The following is a 23,535-nucleotide window of genomic DNA, read 5'->3' as shown; positions in this document are numbered from 1 at the left end:
CGGCGGCGCCGGGGGCAGCAGCGCTTCCTGCGGCTCGCGGGGGCCGCGCGGGGCCTCCCAGACCCGCCGCGGCCCGGCCCGAGCGAGAGGGGTGAGCGGGGGCGGGGACACCGGGCGGGGACACGGCACCGAGCCCCGCGGCACCTCCGGCCTCCGCGCCTCCTCCCGCCGCTCCCGGGGCCTTTTACGCGCGCGGGGACCCGGCCGACCCTGTGTGGGTCTCGGCGCGCCGCTGGCTGGTTCAGCGCGGCCCTCGGGAGCTGGAGGAGCCGCTCCCGCCTCGGGAGGCCGCCCGCGCTGCCCCTGGGTTTGCCGTGACTCCCTTTGGCCGCTCCGTTCGCTGCCGCACGCAGCCCGGGGATCTGCGGGAGCGCGCCCTTCCGAGCCGCGGGGCAGGAGCGCCCGGGGAGCCGGGTGTCTCCGGTATCCGTGTCACCAGTGCGCCGTGCCGCGCTTGGACAGGAAACAGTCGCTAACGAAACTGGAGGGGTTTAGTTTCTGATGGTAATCTGAGCTCGCGTAGCCGAAATTCTTGTGGTTTTGGTGGCTACGTTGTTTTGCTTTTGTGAAATCTACAAGGGTAAAGCGTGGTTTAAGCACCTAGTGGTGCTTAAGCCTTTTTTTTTTCAGATAACTAAGAGTAGAAACTTACCCTTTCATGCTTTGCTTTCTGTTTCTCTTAGGCTAAAAAAAACCAAACAGTTGAAATCCTCTTTATGAAACCGATCCTCGGTCAAGTGTAACGTTTGATGTATGGTCTCTAAAGCCCCCCACTATGCCAGCAGCTACCGTAGACCATAGCCAAAGAATCTGTGAAGTTTGGGCTTGTAACTTGGATGAAGAGATGAAGAAAATTCGTCAAGTTATACGGAAGTATAACTATGTAGCTATGGTAAGTGGATGCTTGATGTCTGCCCAGCAAATTACTGCAAAAAAATCGTGACTTTAGCTGAGATCAGTAAACTTGCTCATCCTTTTAAGCTGAAAGCAGAAGGAATGTTAATGTTGAACTAATGCTGTGTGAACATCTGGATCCTAATTTTCTGTCTTTTGAAAAGTTAATTTTACACACAGTACTCTTCAGCTATGATATGGTTAGATCTCTATGCCTGTTGTGTGTTCAAGTTTTAATTCTGCTCTTGCAGGACACAGAGTTTCCAGGAGTAGTTGCAAGGCCTATTGGAGAATTCAGGAGCAACGCAGACTATCAGTACCAACTCTTACGCTGCAATGTCGACTTGCTAAAAATAATTCAGCTAGGACTGACATTTATGAATGAGCAGGGAGAATACCCTCCAGGGACTTCGACTTGGCAATTTAATTTTAAATTTAACTTAACGTAAGTATTCAATTTCTGTGCTGCTAAGTGTATGTTTCTGACTTACTGAAAATGTATAGATACTGTAGCACCTTTGTTATCTATCTGATTGTAATACTGGAATACCATAAACACTCAAGGAAAACTTTGTCAGCCAAACATGCTTTCATCCCTCATTTATGTGCTGTCTGTCTTACTGTTGGTAATTTGGTCAAAAATGCGAAACAGTTTAAAAAAAAAAATTGTGAAAGGCATTTTATACTTAGTGCAAGAGTTAGCTCTGTGTTTTCATGTTTAGCATTTCAGAGTGCTTCTGCCCTAACTTAGTTTAACTCTCACTAGTTATTATAGAAATCACATATTGTTTCTTTATATACTTTAAACGGAAAATACCAGCACTTGAAAAAATACAAAGTAAAGTTACTGAAGTGACCAAAAAAGTATGTCAGATGTTATCGTTCTGAATTATTCTGTCTAAAGTGTTGGTTAAAAAGCAAGCTGGCTTTTACTTCCTTGGAAAAATACCATGAACTTTACTTCAAGTTGTGTTTTTTATCAGTAATAAAACTTTTCAAGCATAAACCTCACTTTTTCAGGAGGATCAAACGCTTATCCAGTGCTTTAATTATATCTTTAGCTGGTGGTTGACAAAGTTACTAGTATCTTGATTTTGTTTTTTCTGAAGTAAACATAATTGGTCTAATAGATTTTCATATGTTGATTATCTATTGAATTGAATGTCAGTGCAAACACTTCTAGGACATTTAAGTGCATTCAAGCCTTGGGGTTTTTGGCAGTTGTGTTATAAGTTGAGAACTGGACAACTTTATATACATGAGTTAATTTCACAGCCTACAAAGGAGGTTTAGAGAACAGACCTTTGTTTTTTCTGCAGATGAAAAGACTTGTTTTCAAAGTAGTTGGAGTTCTTAACAGGAAAGGTGCTGCTGCCTCTCTTGATCTGTGTATTCTTTTAAACAAGTAGTGCTGTGGATTGTCACAAATCAGTTTAATCTGAACAATGACATGCTCTGTTTAGTCTTGTGTGAATTGTCTCTTGAAAGAAAAGCACAGATTCAGTGTTTTGGTATCTCTAAGCTTACCTGGCCATATGAATTATGGATAAAAGTTACCTATTTTCTTAAATAGAAGAATATACTAAACCTACTAATTATGAGAGAAAGAGGAGTGAATTAATAACTTCCAAACTGGGATCTATGAAGAGGGGCCTGTGCTACACTTCATTTACGTTATGAGCTTCAAAGGTCTACTTAATATCAAACAACTGAAACCAAAAGTAGTTTTCCATCTATTTGTGCCAAAGGCTGCAGAGATAAGACAGCTTAGTAAGGCAAGATATAGGTAATCACCAAATTACCTTGCTACTAGTTGATGAGGGGGTTATAAAAAAATATAAACTTGGTAAGTACTGTGTGAGAAATTACTATATATATTTTTTACATGGATGGACAGCTTAGTTATTTTTGTCTGTTTCTAAACATCCTTTTGGGAAGTGACACTGTGCCAAGTGTTTTCCTCCTAAAGCAAAACAGCTGTTGGTTTTTCCTAGAAGGTAATTTTTTGTGTGTGTGGTTTGTTTTAGTCTTGTTTTAGTGTGCTTTTAAAGAGTATAAATATTTCTCTAATCGTACTATGCACCTGATTAGTACAGACCAGCAACTAGAATGAAACCCCCTTTTGGTTAAATGGTTTGTTTTCAGTGGGTTTTTTAATGTATTATGGAGATAAACAGGTATTGAGAAGCTGATGCCTCAAAGCTGGAGAACTAATGAGCAGCTGTGTGGGAGGGAGGAAAAAAGATGTAACACATCTCAAGGATGTATATGTATGTTCTAAAGAATGATCACTTGCTATTAGGAATAAGGAATACAGGTCTGTGAACCTAATAGTCAACTTTGATAGATTGGTTGTCTTGTCTGGGTTTTTTTGTGTTTTGTTTTGATTGTTTTTTATTAAAACTTAAAACTGTACACTGAAGAGACTTTGTGGAGTAGTATATTGTGGACAGTAGAATGAATTTCATTCTTTAAATAGATACATGCTTGCATTATTTTTTTTTCCTCATTTAACCATTCCATGTTTTTGTAACGATGGTACAGTTAAAACTTTAGGCAGAAAATTATCTCCAAAACATGAATTTCAGCATGAAATCATTAAGGCATTGCCAAAAAAATAATTAGTGTTAAAGAGAATAAACACAGAGGTAGGAGGGGATGAAACAAATCATAGAGGACTTAATATTTCATCCTCTAAAATTTTAGGTCCAAAATAGGCTTTTGAAATTGAAACATTATTTAGAAAGAAAAAGTTAGGATACCTGAATTCTAAGGATTGACTAGATGGAGTAAGTACTCCATTTCCAATTTTATTGAGAAACAAGTTTTGATGAACAAGTCTAAACATTTACATAAGCTTAAATCACAAAAACCTTTCGGAAATATTATCTAGAGAACTAGTTCAGTACTTGGATCTGGAGTGTATTTCTCATAGTTCTGTAATGTAATGTATTAGTGCTTCAACTGTTGCATTTAATTTGTCACAATTTGAGTGATTTATACAGGTACTTTATCAAATAAGTTCTATAGATGCACTTTCATCTGTAGGCTTGCAAAAGAGTGGTTATAGGTAACTGGAAGAGGAGCAGGAACTATTTTTTTTCTGAAGATTGTAAGTATGGAAGTGCTGGGAATGGTGAAATGATGAAGGTTAAAAAAAAACTTTGAAAAGTTTGGTTTTGTAATTAATTAACCTGGAACAAAGTCAAATTGCTCCTGTTCTGTGCTAGTGAAGTCTGTGGAATAGCAAAAAAGAAATGTTACCTCGTTGAGGCTTGTAGATTTTGGAAATTTACTTTTCCTCTTTGTTTTTAGAGAAGATATGTATGCTCAGGACTCTATTGAACTGTTGACGACATCTGGAATTCAGTTTAAAAAGCATGAAGAAGAAGGAATTGAGACACAGTACTTTGCAGAACTGCTTATGACATCAGGAGTTGTATTGTGTGAAGGAGTCAAGTGGCTTTCCTTTCATAGGTAAATGCTGCATGTTAATTATTTGAGGTTTCATCATCTGGTGTTGGAATTCTAGAGCTTGGATTTCACATCTCCTGACTTTTAGGTGCTGTGCATGTAGCCCATATCTTGGTTGGTAAGACTGAGGAAATATTTCTGCTGTAATACTCCTAACACCATTTTGTATTGGAAAAATAGAGGGCCCAGGGGTTTTACTGGTGTTTTTGGCTTTGGTGTTTATGCAATAACCAGAAAATTGTAAAGCTGAAAACCACAAAATTGCTAAACCAGCAGGTGGCGCTGTACACGTGCAAGTAATAACAGGAACATTACTAAAAGCAAACTATTCCTAAGCAATTCTTGAGGAAATAGTGTTTGTTTCATGGGAGAGAGTTATCAGTGAAGAAGTCTATAAAGCACTCTTAAATTTGTTGTAAATCTGCTAATCTAGGCAGAAGAAATTACTCAGCTTGGAAGCAGATCTCTGATAAGCCTTATGCATGTATTTTACTGCTTATTCCATCAATGGAGTCAGTCTCTCAAGTAGAAATAGAAAGATGAATGATAATTCTCTATGAATCTGTCACGATACAAAAGATTTTTGAGTGTTAATAAGATTTAACACTTTAAAAACATACACAGTAATTGTTTTTTAGCTAACTACATGCCAAAATTTTTGCAAGCAACAGTGTCTTTTAGGACTTATTCCTATGGTATGCCCTTGAGTTGATGCCTTAAATACCGTCTTGTAAGGAAGTCAGTGAATGAACAAGGCTAAAAGTAAATTAGTCTCAGCTAAAACATGTTTATCTTTCATGCTGTATTGGTGGATGGTATGTAAATGATGAAAATAGAAAAAAAATCTTCATCAGTATTAATAGTTGGAAAAGACAAAGTCAAATGGAATTAGAGATGTACTTATTCAATAAACAAACTCAAGAATTGTTTTGGCAAGGAATGTGTAACAGTAGTAGAAGGGTGCATGTTGCAGAAGTTGTGGTTTTGATTTGTTTTGAAGAAAGAAGTGCTAGGCTGAGTTTCCAAAGCAGAAAGATTTAAAAGAAAAGACAATTAAACAAAGAAGGATCCTGTGAGCACAGTTGTCACTTCCATCTTCCACTTAACAGCTGTTTCAACTCACAGTATGACTCTAAAATAATCTTACTCTTGCTAGTTTGCTTCTAGAATAGCACCTTGGGGAAGAATACTGTAACAAGAATGGCTTAAATTGTGCCTGAATAACTACAAAAGCCAAATGAGTATTAAGTTTTTCTCAGCTTCCTAAACACAGTGTTATGGACTCTTATGTATGTATTTGTGATTTACACTTGACTACTGTAATATTGGATGATTCAAGAGAAGGGGAGGCAAGTTACACGTGTAACTGGTGCCTCAGCAGAGGATGCCATGTAGAAGCAGCTTCAGCCTCAAACTGGTGTTTTTTAAATGGCTTTATTAATAGAAGTCTTCCAGTTTCATCTGTGCTAAAATGAGTTTCTGTTGTGGATTTCACTGAACGTGTCTTTAGAAATTCTCTTAAGACAGTTGTTCAGCAAATGTTTGTCAAACACAATATAATATATTAATTATTATATTTAAAGCTTTAGTGCTTTTCCAGACCTTGTTGATATTATCTTGAGCACAAAACCTTGGAGTAAGTGGGTTAAGTTCTGAGGAAACCAAAATTACGCAAAGCTATAAAAGAGCATGAGTCGTATAAACTGTGCCTCAAAGAATAGTGAACAGCTGTTTCTAAATCCATCTTTTATTGTGATTATGTTCTGTCAGTGGAAACTTAGGCAGCTCAGTTGAAAATTTGCTCCATTTAGGCTCTCCATGCAGTAGTTCTTTGACAACTGATAAAGCTGTGCCTGGTAGTTGCTGACTGTGCTATTGCCTCTGTTTCCTTAAAATGCTTAGATTACTACTAACTCTTAAAAATTGAGTCCCATATTAAGTGGGAGAAGAGAATTACTCCTTTCTCAGAGTATAAAGTTTGGTTTTAATTTTCTAGTCTTTGATTTCCTTGAACTTTTATGCAGCTCATTTCTAAGCTCTTTGCTTGTCAAGTAGTTCTCTCCATATGCTTTCATTCTCCACATTTGATGTAACTCCTTGGCATCCTGACATGTTGACAAATCTGTGTGGACCTGCAGTTCTGTCAGATATGAGTGAAGAAATACTTGCACTGTCATATCACCAATTCTTGTGTATTGCAACTTCATGGACAACTTCATCAAATCTGATGTGTGTGCGCATTAAAATGTGTTTGAGTCAATGAGAGAGGAGGGGGAAGCCCTGAATTTGGGAATTTTAGCACCATCAAAAGAGCTGTGAGTGCTTGACAGTCTAGCAAGTTAGGAAGGAACAGCTCAAATGCTGATTTTGGGGATGTTCAAGCATCTGCTCTGCTGAAGCTTTGAGTGTCCAGTTGTGTGCAACCTCCTTTGTCTGCCTCTGGAGAGTCTGTGAAAATACACTTTTTTGAAAGAAAAACCCAGATGACCTTGGGATGCTGCAAAGTTCCAAGCTAATGTGTTTCAATAATCATTTGTGTCTAACTAATTTCAGTAAAATTTAATCTGTTGGCTCATTTCTGTTGGTGTTATAAAATGAACCAAAGCTTTCTCAACTCTTGCAAGTTTTTATTTCAGAGGCTTGGTGCTTGAGTAGAATTCATTGTTAATTGGCTATCTGGATTCTTCCTTTGATAGTAAGAGAAAGAAATTGAGGCGTGTTTGATCTTTACTCTTATTGCCTAGAGCTGTCCATGTTCACTGGAAAAACAAAACAAAGGTCTGTAAGAGTAAGTGCTTGTGTTGTATAGCTCCATAGATTGTGGCTTGTTGTGCTAAGCAATTTCAGGTGATTATATTAGAAATGGTGCAAGTTTTTTAAGGCAAGGAACCCTGTGTGCTTCAGGGTATAAACCAACCACTAATCACTGCTAGAGGATTAGAAGAAAACTTCTTTAATGAGCAGGTAATTACATAATTGCTTACCATGGACTTTCTTTGCCTTCTCTTAGCATTCAGCAGTGGCCACTTAAAATTTGTTTTACTGGATCTGTCTTAGTCTCAGAGTGACAGTTCTTGTGTCTGTAAGCTTGGATTTGCTACAGTCTCCAGGTGAAAAAATGTGTAATTCTCAATCAAAATTGCTATTTGTAATAGCCTGCTCCCTCTCAATATGAAGAGTAAAAGAATGTTAACTTTTCTTTTCTTGAAGTACTTCCTTCTTTAAAGAAATCATAAGTGTTTAAGAGCATCTCTTTTCTATTATTTTATTCAAATACTGTTTTTTGAAGACAAGTAAAAAAAGCTTTTTTTGAAGAGGAGTAGCACAAATACGTTCCTTTCACTTTAAAAGTTTTAATATGACTGTTACATTTGAGCCTTGAGGGTGATCAGTGTCAGGAATTCAGTCAGCTAATAAATTGTAAACACTAAAGGAGTAAGTCACCATAATCCTGAACAGTGCTTTTTGCGTCTTTTTGAACAGCCTTTTTTGCTCATGTGACTTTTTCTTTTCTTCTTCTATAGAACTCTTTATGCTGATATGGGCTTTCCCACCACTTCCCTCCCCCTTCAAATGATCTAATAAAATTAAGTCTTCCAAGCTACTGTTTTGCCAAGTTTACTACAGTTTTTACTTTGTAAGCATCAACTGAAATCCTTCTTTATCTTTGACTCCTTTGCTCCCTGGCCAGTGGTTGTTACTGTGGAGATTGGAGGGTGGCCAGCACAGCTTCAAAGTATCAGATGCAGTGCAGGATTTGTTAAACATGAAATTTCTGCTTAGAGCACTGGAAACCCCCATGGGAGATGTGCAATAGTCTATAGCTGTTGTATATCTTGTATTAATGGACTTGTAGGGAACAGTCCCTTTAGCTCCAGTTTGTTCAAGGTTTTTCTACCCTCTGTCTAGAAACTCGTAGTATAAAGATGACAGAGATAACCTTATTGTATGCAAAAGGTTCAAAAAGTAAATTTATTTACATTGAGTGCGCAAGCTGGAGCCTTGAGCCTGCATCAGAAGTCACCGCTCTTTGTGGGTCCAAAATCCTCACAGGATCAGTGGTATAGTGCTGATTGGTCTTTTCTGTTGTTTATCTCGCAGTTAAAGATCCTGACCAGTATTTATCAAATTGAAAAATTCTTGGTTTTGAGTATGACCCTTGTGTAATCAAGAATGAACACAAAGTCTTAAACTACAAATTTGGAGTCTGTGGTGGCCACCTGCTCACTTGAATCATCCCTCAGCTCTACACTGAAGTTCCTTAAATAGCAAAACTGATAAAGCCTTCAGTAGAAGCAGCCCTGCTATGTGTTTTCATCTTCTGTTAGTACAGGCATCTTTTAAATTGTATGTCAGTGAAAGCTAGGAACTGATCTGCTTCAATGCAAACTTAATAACATGGAAGAGAAAGTATCCCTCCTCCATTTAGTTTAGTGCATAAGCAGTCCTGCAGGTACAAGGGATCAGAACAGATGAGTTTCATGATCAGGTCATGAATAATCCGGTTTTTTAATCACTGTCCTCCTAGGGAAAAACATAACTAGTCTTCACTGCTTTTCGTTGTGTTGTGTCCTTCTTTATTACCTGCCATCTGTCTTTTCCTGAACTTACACCTCTTGTTTCCTCTCATAACTCTTTGTAAAAGTACATGGTTTCCCTGTTACTGCCATGCCTCATTCCTGCATCCTCTTTTGTTCTCTCAAGGTGCAGAGGAGGAAGCCTTCCCAAACTCTTCCCTCTCCCATGTACACACTATAATACCACCGTTTCTTCTAATGAATAAGCACTGCTCAGTTATCTTGCTGCCTTCTGCAGACTTTCATGTACACACAAAAATTTTTCCAGCTTACTCTGTCGTTGCCTCCAGAAAGAGTAATAGTCTACAAGCTATTAAAGTTTTTAGTTGTCTGTGTGCTGATTTAATTGGAAAAGTTGAAAGACAGTTCCTCTTTGTTGCTAAGGGTTAGACTTTCCTCCAGGCATAAACATGCATTGGCTCTGGAAACTCATTAATCTTTTGGATTTCAAGAACTGTAGAAGTCTCTGTCTGTCTCAGTTTGTAGTGAGAAACTCCAGTCTATGTGAAAGAAACCAGCTTAGGAGTCTTTCTGGTGGAAATGCTTGTTATCAGATGAAGACCCAGCAGCCTTACCTTATCTTGAGATTTAGAGAGACTCCTGTAGACAGATCTTCTTGCGTCTTTACTTTGCCTCATTCAGAATAAATTAAACTGTTTTCTCTGGAATCTGCAATGGGGCCATTTGTATTGAAGGTTATAGAAGTTAGTCTTAGTTGCATTGAATTTAAACAGAATATCCTGTCAATGTGCAGTGAAGACTTGATGTTGGAAGTCAGAAGGATGCTTCTAAGTCTTGCTTATATTGTTTTTGTTATTAATTTGCAGCGGATATGACTTTGGCTATCTAATCAAGATCCTGACAAACTCTAACTTACCTGAGGAAGAGCTGGACTTCTTTGAGATACTGCGGTTGTTTTTCCCTGTCATCTATGATGTAAAATATCTCATGAAGAGTTGCAAAAATCTGAAGGTAAGTAATCTGTTAATGGTTTGGAAGAAGTTTTGCATTTGGAGACAGAGTACGTCATGCTTAAAAATACTTTATTTTCATTGTCTGCTATTTCTTCAATGGTGCATATTAAGCATTTTTATCTCAGGCTTTATATATTCAATGTTAAAGGCATTGTTAGAAGCAAGCAAGAGCACAAATCAATTTTTGTAACGGCTTACCAGTTAAAAATATGTTGAAACTGTATTTACAATACTTTGTTGATAGATGGTAAACCCATGGAATTAATTCTTCATTTCCTTAGCCGTAAGAATTGATGGGTCTCATATACTCTTATTTCTCACTGTACAGTCCACTTAAGGACTGCAGTCATCTAGGCAGAAGTAATTGCAAGATGATAATGTGAAAGTGTCTTGGGAAGAGAAATGAAGAATGTTTCAGATGGCCCCATAAGCAATGATAAAAAGCAACATATGTTCAGGGACAACATATGACTTCTAGGAAAAAAAAATGAGCTAGGAACTAATCTCTCATGTCAGGCCAGCGGGGCTACTAATTGGCTTACTCTATCAGGCATAAAATTTGGATACCTTATTGGATTGGAGAACGAATGGGAGCTGGAGCTAAGTGTGTGAAGGGGAAAACAGCAAGTGAAAGAAAGATACTAAAGGCACTGTTACTGTTAACAGCTTGACTTGCCAAAGAGCTGTTAAGAGTCTGGACTGCTGCTGGAGTGAGGTGCATCACTCATCTGAGGCAGTTGATGATTTGTTGCTTTTATGGAAGGTAATTTAACTCTCTAGGATTTCTTAATGATAACCTGCAGGAGGAAGAGAACACTCACCTTAGTAACATCAAACCTAACTAAGGAATGGCTTGCCAGTTTGTTGTGCTGAACTACTGCTCTGTGTGCTGCTCAGTCCTGTTTCTTTCTGAGATGAACTAGCAGAGTGTGTCACTTTGAGTAGTAGCCTGCTTTTGTGGGAGGTAAATTGTGTGAATCCTTTGTTAATCAAATTAGTGTTGAAAATGTAGATCACCCTTCCAGTTAGTAAGAAATGTATACTTATCTGTGTTCATACAGAATTGTAAGTGGTATAATCATCTGGGCAAATGGCTGTGTGTTAGGGAACATCTTAAAAGCACTTCTTCTCCACAGAGGCCAGGAGTAAAAATTAAATGCTCCTAAACTTCAGGAGTCTTAAATTAGGCAGGGTGGGGGGATGGGGGCGGAAACCTGCCCCAAAAGTCCTCACTTTCTCACTCCCAGTGAAGCAAAGCAGAGCATCTGGTGCCTATCTGGTGACACACTTTGGAAGAACAGAATGTATATTCCAAATTTAGTGACATAGAAAAGGTGACAAATGGATGTTCCATGTCACCATTCAGAGATGCCATTCCCAGTGGGCTTGGGTAAAGAGGGTATTGTAGTTTCTGGCATAATCAAGGCATAGTTGTGTGTAACCTGCATTGTTTATAGACACTAATATTTTTTTGTCAGACAAGAAAAACCTTCACAGGTCTCATTTTAGCAAACCATAAGAACAAGGGTGATTCTTTTTTTCGGAGCTGAATATGTAGGTCAGCTTTCCTACAGTAGATTTTGATCCACTCACCTAACCTACAGACTGATAGGGACATCAGGGGAAGGGAAATGGACTATCTTACCCCTCCAAATTTACCAGTGATGAAATGATGGTGAATTTGAACTGTACTAAGAGAAGCTGCCTGAAAAAACATTTAGTATTGTGACTCTAAAAATGCATGTGCTGTCTCCTAACGTGTCACTTTTGATCTTCATTAAATTGCAGCGAATTGAACAGCTGTGCAGTTGTCTTCTGTTGACTTGTCTAAGTTATTTTTTGTATGATAGTCACTGATCTGGTATAGGTCCCCCACTCTCTGCCCCCACACACCCAAAAAAGATTCTTGGCATTGGAAAGAGAAATAGTCTTCAAAAATGGAAATCTGTTTGATGCTTTATTTGTGGAATTAAGTACTCTGTAAATTTAGTCTGTTATTATGACTTTACTGGCATGCAGATTGAGAGTTGACTTGGGATAGTAATGTATTATACGTTAAACTCTTGCTTACAGTCTAAAAAGCTTTTTATGTAGATAATTCCAAACCTTTTGATAGTAGTGGCAATCCTAAGTAAAGTAGATCGTAGATCTTGTTGGAAAGTTGCTTTTTATTTGGGGTTTTGTACAGAACAATAAGCTCTAAGACTGTGCCGTGAAATGATAGTTTGAAGTAGATTTGCTGCTGACCATGGTTGTAATTATGTAAATTATTCTGTAGCCTTTTTTTTGGAAGGTTGATAACTCTGAAAATCTAGGAAGAATTTGTCCTTCTCCAAGAGTGAAGCATACCTATCTGGAGTGCAAAAGTCTTACCTGAAAGAGAATCTCAGTAGTCTTATAGTTTTCTGTTCTGGTTCCATCCAAGACAGGGTGAATTTTTGCAGTAGCCAGGATGGGGCATGGCAAGGACATGGAGGTTATTCTGTGACACCTCACATCATTTTCTGGGCATGGGAGAAGGGCGTGCTTCTGAGTCAGGGTAGTGTGTTGGAAGGATTGATCAGGTATTATTGTCAGGTGTTTCTGTGGGTGAGCAATAATGTTTCTTTTCTTGCACAATCTGTCACTAGTATTGTTGCTATTTCTGTTTGTTTTCTTATCTCGCTGCTATTTTCCAGCAAGTAGTTCATATCTCAACCTGTGATCTTCACTTTTTGTACCTCCAGTTCTCCTCTGCAGTTGGCCATGGGAGAATGAGTGAGCAACAGCGTAGTTTGGAGTGGTTTTAGTAGAAGCACTAAATTAGAGAATACCATTCCTAAACCATGACAGCCTTACTTGGCACCCAGTGTGGGGCGTGGAGGGTTGAGATCTGATCAGAGTAGGTCGGAAACAAATTTCATCTAAGCAGTTGCCCTATTAGATCCAGAGCCAATGGTCACAATGTCTCTTGCTCTATTTGTGTGAGTGTGGTACTTAACCCTGTGTATGTTGCTATATATGTACTGTGTGCCCGTCTGGGTTCTCTTTTTCAGACCAGGATTGCTTTGTTGGTGTATGTTGATTGTATGAACTAGAGTCATGTTTATGACATCGTAACATCAACGGCAATGAGGATCATTTGGGATATTCAGTGTATTCAGTGCTGCTCTCCTACCCTTACCTTGGGTGCTACCTCTGGGAGTCCATTGCTAATCATACCTAGTTTGTGGAGAGAATGGGGAGGATAGCTTTCCCCAGCTTTTTGTTACCTTTTTCTCCTTCAGGCCTGTTAGAATAGCTTCTGATAATTTTGAATTTCCTTTGGATGTTGAGGAAAATGTGTTCTTGCTCCTGTGTTGGCTATGTCTCCTCAGTGTGGTCTACACCATGTTTAGAGTCACTACAGTCAATGGTGTGTCTAGAATCAGGACAGAGATTTCTAGGAAGTTAGAGACCTGTCCAAGGGAGGATAGTCATGAGTAGCATGGAATGTGGGAAAAAATGGGCCATATTTTTTTGAAAATTCTCTGCTCCAATCTTTTGAGAGTGTCACTACAAGACCTTGATAAAGTGACAGAATATTTACAAGAAGAATGCTGTGGCAACTCCATAAAGAATCATCTTACTGAAGTGTGCTAGGCCCTGGCTGCTCTTTATTGGATACAGTCCAATGCTAGACAGAACCCTGAAGGGAAGAGGAGGAAAGCAGATCAACAGGTGCTGTGACCATCAAACTGCAGCTGAACCAGAAGAATAACTCATGCCAGTAACAGTCACACCTACACAGAAGAAGGAATCCAGGACCAAATCAGTTTGCATAGTGAGGGATAAAGAGGAAGTAGTGCTCTCACAGCAGGAGGAAGAAGCAGGGTTAGAGATAATCACCCAGTTCCTGTCCCTGGGTGAGTTAAGTGAAAAGATTTCAGCTGTTAGTCATGAAAGCCCCAGATGAGCTGGCTGCTCTGATGTTGGAATATCATGGCTCAAATATGAAACCAGATGGTAGTGAAGCCAAGCAACTGGTATCCCAATCCTGGTGGGGATTTGAGAAGAGGACAGAAACTCTCAGCCTCTGGAGGTGACCCCTGTCAAGTGTGAGAGAAATCCATAACTGCTGTGGCCAGTGAGTCTGGAGTGGTCCACACATACCACTCATGAGCTCCTGATGCAGATTACAATGAGCTGACAGCACACTAGCCCTCCTGCCTTGGAAGACATTTGGATAAATAAAACCTACAGTAGTGGACTAAATTAACAGACTTCTCAGAGGGAAGGCCATTGACTAAAGAAATTATATCTGTGCTTGTGTGGGAATATATGCATAAAGTTTTGGAAGTTACAAGATTTGGATATGACATAGATAGTATGGAATAAGAAATGGATAATGTTCTGGTTCCAGCCAGGACAAGGTGATTTTTTGCAGTAGCCAGGATGGGGCATGGCTAGGACATGGAGGTTATTCTTTGACATCTCACATCATTTTTTGGGCATGGGGGAAGGGCTCACTTCTGGGTCAGGGTAGTGTGGTGGAGGAAGCGATCAGGTATTGTTAGGTGTTTTTCTGATGCTTAAGAAAGACTAAAAGTAGTAATAGCAGTACCAGGTTTTCATGTTAGTTTGTAGGTATTTGGGAATTGTAGGTTATTTGGGAATTGTATTATTGAAGCTTCCATCTTTTTAAACAAAAACCTGGACCCAAACATGTTGCCCTAAGATTCAAAGGAATTTTCATAATGTTTGATCTGATTTTCAGTTTGGAGTCCTTTATAGCTCCCTGAGTTTTAATTTTGACTGTTACACTTTTGCCTCTTACTGCTTCACTCCCTGTACTTGAAACAGGTTGAGAGTGCATGGGAAGGTGAACTCTAGGCATTCTTTATTTAAAAGCATTGCCTCTGCAATGTTTTTGCCTTTCAATGCGTATGGCAGCACTAAACAGTCTCTCTTTTTTTTTTCCCTTTTTAATCTTTTTAGAGCTTTAAGAATGTTCATGTGCTTAAGTCTTGCCAGTTGCTTTATAGCTTAATGAATTTAAAAAAAAGTCTTTGTACAATCATGTGCTCACAGTATTAAAAGACTGCCGTTACAGTATTACACATCTGTCGTTCAGCCGATCAGTGTTATCTGTGTGAAACCAAACCAAATTTTGACAGATTTGCTCTCACATGTAGAAGCTACTGTTTTAGAGAGGACACTAAAATTATGTTTATTTAGTCACTTTGCAGTTAAGGGGATAATTTTTCACATAAACTTACTGAGAAGAAAATAGCCTTCAAAACTGGAGAAGTCTTACCTTTTAGAGAAGATAGATTGGCAGCTTTGGTGTGTTCTCTACAGCCTTGTAGTCTCTCCTTTTAAATCATTGTATCAACAGTCATCTTGAAGGAATTGCTAAGTAATGACATCTGGTTACTGAAGAAGCTGGAACATAAGGACTACTAGTTTTGTTGGGTGCAGATGCTACTTTTAGTCAATACTGACAGAGACTATTAATCCTGTTTGATATGGAAAGTTTGATTCTCCTGGTGTGCATTTTCTGGTATAATGGCTGTTTCAGCTACTATGCAGATATTAAAATATGCCTGAGGTTATATGGCCTGTGTAATAGATTTTCCCAAATATAGCTGTTCCATGTTCTAATTTAACTTTTTTCAGCGTTTAACAAAAATGTTTTGTTTTTCAGGGTGGATTACAGGAAGTGGCTGAGCAATTGGAGCTGGAAAGGATAGGACCACAGCATCAGGCAGGATCCGATTCGTTACTCACAGGAATGGCCTTTTTCAAAATGAGAGAAGTAGGTGGACATACTGTTTTATTTTCATTATAATAATGTAATGTGCCGTGAGTCACATGGAATTGCTGATTCTGATAAGTCTGTGGTATTTTAAAGAAGTTTCTGAAGGGCTTCAGGGGTCAATCCTTTCTTGACAAATATGAGAACATCTGTATTTTTCCCTGAGTAAGTGTGAACCACCCTTACTGATTTCTTGCTTTCCTGCTGTGAGTGAGTATTTCTTCCCAATTCCAGCCTAGGCCTGACTTTTGGATTTTTTGTTAAGTTTTGTTTTGGGGTGTTTTTTCCTCACCTGTTCTGCAGGCTGCCCTTTTTTAGGTGGCTGCTGCAGTGATTTATGAACTGCTGAAGCCGGACGCATTTCTGGGCGACTGTACTCAAGCCAGTTTGTTTTTTTACTTTTGAGCTTTTGTTCAGTGCAATATCCAGCTGGTGTGTACTGCTCTGTGTGGCAGGCTGAAAGATGGGGAAGGAATGTGTATGAACCACTTCTAGCTAAACTTTCAGGTTAGAGGTGTATTAAATAATGACTTTGAGGCTGCTTAGGAGAATTTCCATGCATTTTGTTTTCCTTGCCATTGAGCGAAGCACAGTTTAACTAAGGTTCTAAAGGTCAGTTAATTCAAGGTTTTCAGCAAGAACAGTCAGGTCTTACAAGCTTCACATTTCCGTGGTACTTGTCTGCATACAACAGGAAAATATTAGGATATTTTGCATTAGCAGAACAATCAAATGTCAAACAGGCCTCTTCTGGAAAGCAGTTGCACTGAACAAATGCCAGTGCATCAGAACATGGCATTCTTCCAGCAATTCAATGTCATTTACCATGTCAAAACAGATGGCAATATCAAACCTCATCATTTAATCATGTTAAGTACTATATGCTGAAGTCTGCCTTCTGAAGTCCAGCCTCTTGTATGAGGGAGAAAATGACCACGAGATTGTGGCAAATATTAGGGACACAGCAACTGAACAATGAAGAATGATGGTTTAAGCTGGTTTGCTCATCCTAGCACTCTGTTCTGCCTCTGCTGGAACTGTTGGAGCTGTCAAGCAGGTCACGGGCTCCAGGTGCAATAAAAAGGATTATGTTAGGTAATACGTAAACCATACGATCTGAGCACAGCTATGATCTGAGCACAGTGCAGCTACCTGCTGTCTGCCTGGTATTGTTAAACTTCCACTCTTGAATTTGAAGCAAAATCCAAAGCAAAGAAAGGGAAGCATATGATAATCATGCTTAAGATACAGCCTTTCAAGTTAGTTTTCTAGAGTAAAGGTTCAAACTCATGATAGTTTCTTTAATGAGATGCAGTTTGTGTTAGGTGGCAAACTAGCTGATTGAATTTATTTACTAAAAGCTTTTACCAGAAGTAGCAATCCCAAATTAAGCAATTACAACACACTTACTTAAGCCAACAGATATGGACTGATAATGAATTTTTTCCCCAGTACTTCTAAATACTCTTTGCAAATACAGCATTTCTAAATAAGAACACAGTAGTAAGCAGAGAGAAATACATTTAATGTAGATTTTAAAAGTTTGTCAGCAGAGTTCAGTGTTTAAAAATGTATTTTTGATTAAAAAGATTTCACTTTACAATGCTTTTTGAAGCACAGAGTTTTGTTACTAATTGCTGTAAAGGAGATGCAACTTGCTTGCTGGGTGTGCCAGCCAGAAAAGTTACTGATCCTTTTCTTTCCATCAGGAATACTTAAATAATTAAACTACAAGAGTAGAATTGTTATTTTGGGCTTTTCCTACCTGTTTTATTTCATTAAGAACTGTTGGGGGTTGTAAAACTTTTAATTAAAGTCTCTGATTCCTACAGTTCCATCCTGACTGTGCTGCTAAAAACAAAGCTTGAAGGGAGAAGTTTTGAACTGTGTGGTATATACAGGCCTCCATGTTTAGATTGTGTATTGCATCCATTCTGTTCCTGCATACTTCCGCCTGTCTTAGATTTCTGATATTGATGATGATTCAGAATGTGATCCACTGGGGTGTCCAGGATTGCTGTGAAGGTTTTAGGGTGGAAAATGTTTGTATATATGTGTGTCTTCATGTTTTTGCAAGATAATTTGTGATTTTGTGCTTGAAAACCCAAGTCTGAAAGGCAGAGTATCAGAATATCATGGGCTTTATTTTGTCTTCCACTGAAAGGTTCCATTTGCAATCTAGACTTGTAAAGTGTAAATGCAGTCTTGGTATAAAATTTCGCTGTTCCTCATTAAATGAAGTTCCCCTCTGTGAGGAGCTGAAAATGCATCTTTCTGCATTTCTCTCAACTCTATAATGGTGTCCTGGTTTAGGGCAAATTTTGGGAGGTAATCTCCGAATCTCTCGAAAAGCAAATTCAAGCAGCCCTTCCCCCAATTGGTTCAGGAAAAAATTTCCTTGGAGAAAAGTGGAAAAAAATGTTTATTTAACAAGCAAAGTATTCACAAGCATGAAAAACAAACAAACAACAACAACAACAAAAAAAACGATAAAACCTCTAATTGTTCTGAGGACATGGCAAATTCAGAAACTCCGTTTGTAGGGGGTAGCTTGGCTCGCTCAGTCTCTTATCAGTCCTTCTTGGGCTGGAAAATGCCACATCCTGGGCCCCATTGGGCCACAGGTGTGAGCTCCTGGTTCTCCTCTGGGTTTTCAGTCCAGAGCTAGCTAACAAAAACCTAACTAAAAGCAAAGGAGAGCTCTCTCCAGCATGTCTGTGTTGCAGACAGCAGCTGTCTGTGAGAAGGAGTGCAGGGAGCAAGTGCAGGTTCTGCAAACAAACTGTGCCCTCCTTCTCTCCCCTCACTCTTGGAGCCAGACTTAAAAGTGCAGAACTCAATATCCAGCATAAACAGAATGGACAGTTGGGGATACAAGCATCATAAATCACCCCAGGACAAGTGGGTTTTGTGCTCATCCTCCCCACCCCCAAACCTATATAATATAAATCAGGATATCTCTATTCCAAGACAGAGTATGGTGAAAACACACTGAGGAGAGGTAAGGGAACAGGCACTGATGATGCTAAGTATATGCCTGTTGTAAGAAGCGCCACAGAAATCAGATGGAGAAATATCTTTGTTGCTCTTGCAGATATGTTGAATAATGACTAATAATACAAAATTGTGAAAACATTGCATTTGGCCATTTAATTGGGAGAAGTGCACAGGAAGACTGATTGTATTTCTGACAGATTTAAATAATTGTGTCATATAGCACATTGTGATAATGTGTTGACATTAAGTGTCTTATTATACTAATTATATCATCTTTTGCACCTTGGGATTTGATATCTTATTTAAAAATAAAGTAATTTTTAAGCCTTTCTACAGTTCTGTTGAAAGTGAACCTTTTCTTTAGCAATAATTCATGTCTCCCTTTTAACTTTTTAGATGTTCTTTGAAGATCACATTGATGATGCCAAGTATTGTGGCCACTTATACGGTCTTGGTTCGGGGTCATCTTATGTACAAAATGGCACAGGAAACGCTTATGAAGAAGAAGCCAACAAACAGTCATGACATGAAATGAAAGGCCGTCTTTTTGACCTCCACATGCTTGTATATAGGTTTTATCTCTGGTTGAACCCCTTGGACAATTAAGGCTTTTTTCCCTCCTTTCTCAGCACACTTTCTTTTCTGCCTTTCTATGTACTAAACTTGACTGTTCCTATCACAGATTTTGATCTTAATATTGATACGTAAAATTTTCTGGGTTACATTTTGGCCTCTTATAACAAGCCCATTTGTAAAGAAGCATGTATAGGATCAGTGTGGCAGAGAGAAGGGGAAAGCTGAATGATAATGAATATTCTGGTAAACTTGCCTACATCGTTCTTCCAGTTTTTTGTCTTTCCCTTCCCTTCTCTAAATTAATTGGCTCTGATTATAACTAACTTCCCCCTTCGTGTCTGTTCTTTCCAGTATGCAGGCGTTTTAGCTATTCAAGATTGTGGACCATCAAATTTGCACTTTAGAGAGCGACTCTGACTCAGATCCTCTGTTTTATTTGAAGTTTGTTTTGGTTTTTTCTTTTGCCCTCAGCTAGAAAACAATCATCTGCCAAGTTCAGCAGCTTCAGGCTGTATTTCCTTGGTATCTCAACCCACACAACGGACTTATTTGCTGCATAATCTCTGTTTGTTCAAGCAAAACAAACTACTGAAATCATAGTAATTGCTCTTACTTTACTAGTGTTTGGTCATCTTCCAACATATCCTGCACATGTCAACTGCTGGTTGGCCTGCTGCTTTAAAACCGCTCTGTGATGGGGAAAAGAGGCTTGAAAAAACAGCTTTACACGCTTCAGGAAAAGAACAGCTATGACTTTAGCCTTTTTGCCATTAAGCTGAGAGTTCAAGGATAATGGAAAAGTAGGAGTCTTGTAATGGCACATTTCCCTTGATTAACCTTGTGGCTTTTATCTTAGCAATGTACACCTCAGATATTTTTTATGAAGTCATATTTATTATGTACTTGATTTCCTGATTTTTGTAAGTCAGTTTAGTTGAAGATAAACCCCAAAGATCTGAAAAAATACTATTTAATTGAATTATTGAATTAGAAGGACAATTAAATCATGCTTTTTTGTAGTTGTTACAAAGACAGATGTTACAGATACTTGTTGTAATACAACAAAATATAAATAACTTCCAGCTAATAAAGTTACCTGAGGAGTGTAATGCTAGTTTATTTTTGAGTATATCTTACAATATATTTTAGATATACTGTTTTCAAGGACCCTAAAGTATGTTCTTAACTGCATAGCATGTATACAGAGCAGTTGTGCAGGAAGGATTTTTTGGTATTGAATAGCTAAATACTAGCCTGGAATGATGGAATGCGTGACATTGTGTGTCTGTGCGTGTGCGCGCGCGTATGTGTGCTTGACACGGAAATCAACGGCAGAAAAATCTCCAAATGTTCACCAATTACTCTGTTTTATCTTGTACTTAAAAGCAAAAAATCAAACAATTTTTTCTCATTGAATTATGATGATGTAACTGGGCGGTCCTTTTTAAACAAGTAATTTGCATAACAGAGGGTATTTGTTTTTAAAGCTTTTGTAAATAAAGGCCTAAGAAATGTTTTCTTACATAACAACAGACTGGTGGTTTTGTTGCGAAATTTTTCATGGAATGTGTTTATTTAGTCAGTTCAGCTGTTTTGTTAGGCATGATAGTTCTTTTCTACATGCTGATATAGAGTGATCTAACTTGCTGCTCCCTGACTGATTTCACATTCAGAGCAGAATTATGTTCAGGGGTTTCCAGTAATTTATTTCTTAGTGTCCTGAGTTGGAAGAGGGGTGATTGCAATTTACTTCTGAGACATCCTAATCCCATTAGTACTTTTATACCATTATGCTTTAGATGATGGTGACTTGTTTTAACTTCAGTTGTCTTTGGCTTTAAGATAGTGATAGTGAAAGCAGGATAAATTCTTACTGTGACCTCCAGGGGAAGTTTGCACAGACAGGGAATGAAGAACTCCTGAAGTTTGATGCATTTGCTTTAAAGTAGTAGCTTTGCCTAAAGCATATGGATACAGCTATCTGGTTAACTTGAGCAGAATGGCTTTTTGAAGAACTTTAATGGGTTTTTGTTTTGAAGTAGGTTTTTAATCGATGATCAAAAGAAGTTTTTAGAGCCTTCTGAATGTGTGCCTACAGTAAAAGTTCTAGTGCCGATGGGGATGTGCTTTTGAAGTGACTGGTGAGCATCCCATATGCTGTGCTGTGCTTTTCTTTGCTTCCTGTCATAGAATCATAGAATGGTTTGGGTTGAAAGGAACCTGAAAAAGATAATCTAGTTCCAGCCCCTCTGCTGTGCAGAGGGTCACCTTCCACTAAACCAGTATTTCACTTCAAAGAATTCTACTCTTGAGTTTTCTTCTAGTAACAAAAGAGTTTCTCAAAAGCCACTGGTCAGCATGAAACAGATTATGCTTTATTCTGTGAGAGAACTCTTGGTCTGATTACTGTGATCTGTCTGTTGGAGAGTTGATTGCAGCTGGGGAGACATCTGTGCATCATTCATTTCCTTGGCAAAATTAGATTTAGTTTCCATTAAGGAGTGATTTAAATTGTGAATTGTAGAGATTATGAAAAAAGTGATTTCTTATTTGTAGGATCATTACGTGTAAATTTCAGAGCCTGAATTCTGTTTCCAAAGTGGCCAGCTTTAATTGCTTTTGCAAAAAATAATGTGCAGGCACTGTTCCAGCTGTCTAGACGTTCACCTTTTTGTTCAGAGACAAGAATTCTCTTTCTAGGCCTCTGCTTTTCTCAATCCATTTAAAATACACTGTTGTTGAGTAGGTTTGTCAGGAGAAATGCAATATCAAAACCTGTTATATTTGATCTATTTTTAATCCACTTGTATTTTTGGCTTCTGGAGTCAGATGAGTGTTCCAGGAACCTTATGTTCTCTGTCACTATTTTTTTATATATATATATATATATATTTATTTTAAGCATTTAGTTCCTTTCCTCATTAAAACTAGGCAAGAAACATCCTTGAGGTGGAGGAAAGTAGGTCTGGAACACATTCAGAGTATTTAAGGCTTTCTCCCACATGAATTTACTGATGACCTATAAACTCTGACATCCAAGAAACTTCTCTTACCTTATCTGACTGGTTAGTCCATGCTCAAGAATGGTTCATTCCCTTACTCTGAAAATCCAAGAAAAGCAGCAGGGAACCTGAACAAGGTGCTTCTGATTCAACTCAAAACACAGAAAGGTGGAAGCAGGATATGTGACATTGAAGTGTGAATGAAGGGGTTGGCTTAAGAAAAGCAAAGCCTATCTGAAGTTAGTTCTGGTGTGGGACAAGAAAAGCTTGTACAGGGACAGCAGGAGCAATGTGACACTACTGCTAAAGGGGGGGCAGGAGACTAACTTGTAAAGGACATGGAAAAGGCCAAGCTACTCTAATGCCTTCTTTGCTTTGGTTTTTACTCTTAGGACCTCTCTTTAGGCATCCCAGGTCCCTGAGATGCCTAGCAAAGTCGCTTATCCTTGGTGGAGGAAGATCAGATTAGAAATGTAAAAACAAACTGGACATAAAGAAGTTCTGTTTAAACACCTAATTGGTTTTTCAACCTTGAATTAACTAATAACTTACTTAAACCAACATGCACTGAAAGAAAACCCTTCTATACTGAAGCAATTTTTAGAACTTCCCTGGAAGTTTAATAGTCACATGTCAGTGGATGGTGGTGTGGGTTCATTGCAGTTTATTAACCTGTAAAATAATTAAGTGAAATTTTAAATAAAACAGACTTCTCACGATTTTTATTTTACACCACCATGTCAGTGATGGCAAAAAAAGCCAAAAGACTCCAGTAGAATTGTGGATATTTGTCTAACTACTTTAAATTGTTGAGTTTGAATAAATCCCTATTTTTACATAGAGTAAAATCAGTTATCTCTGTGTGCTTTTCTATTACATACCATGAAGTTATTTTCCTGGTCTATCTGATGTTTAGTGCACCTTGATTGGTTCATGGGAGATTGTTTTATTTCCCTCTTCCATGAGGGTGCTTCTTTGGCGTTTATTTCCCTCTTGCACTACCCTCACACAGGTAGTGAAATGAGGATGATTCTCCTGCATTATTTTAGCTGTCTTGGGTTTGGACTAAATCTGCCCATTCATGCCAGCTGTGAAGATCTGATTACTGCAGAGGCTGGTGTTGTCCTTCTGCCAGCACAGATGAGATATTATTTCCTGCCTCTGTTAAGTAGGAGAATCATTTTGCCCAACAGTTCTCTTTCCCATGCTCCTAAGAGACTTGCCTCAGCTAACTGTGTTGGATAATGTGAGGGAGAACTGGAGAA

At 38.6% G+C, this 23,535-nt stretch overlaps 1 protein-coding gene across 2 annotated transcripts; it reads left to right on the top strand.

Annotated features, from left to right (window-relative positions):
• The first annotated feature begins 6 nt into the window (after window positions 1-6).
• On the top strand, window positions 7-21,456 carry LOC310923702 (CCR4-NOT transcription complex subunit 7). 2 transcript variants are annotated; one of them, XM_083885630.1, is made up of 7 exons: window positions 7-91; window positions 684-892; window positions 1,146-1,339; window positions 4,210-4,371; window positions 9,773-9,917; window positions 15,585-15,695; window positions 19,089-21,455. In XM_083885630.1, exons 2-7 carry the CDS (start codon window positions 776-778, stop codon window positions 19,215-19,217), a joined length of 858 nt encoding a protein of 285 aa, XP_083741756.1. In that variant the 5' UTR covers window positions 7-91; window positions 684-775; the 3' UTR covers window positions 19,218-21,455. The 2 variants fall into 2 exon arrangements, with proteins under 2 accessions (XP_083741756.1, XP_083741757.1); XM_083885631.1 differs by lacking the exon at window positions 7-91 and having other exon boundaries at window positions 716-892; window positions 19,089-21,456.
• Window positions 21,457-23,535: the final 2,079 nt, after the last annotated feature.

Source organism: Zosterops lateralis, assembly GCF_965231275.1.
Source record: "Zosterops lateralis genome assembly, contig: HAP1_HAP1_SCAFFOLD_213, whole genome shotgun sequence".
Classification (NCBI taxonomy): domain Eukaryota; kingdom Metazoa; phylum Chordata; class Aves; order Passeriformes; family Zosteropidae; genus Zosterops; species Zosterops lateralis.
Note: the sequence above shows the minus strand (reverse complement) of the source record. Positions and strands in the feature narration are given on the sequence as shown.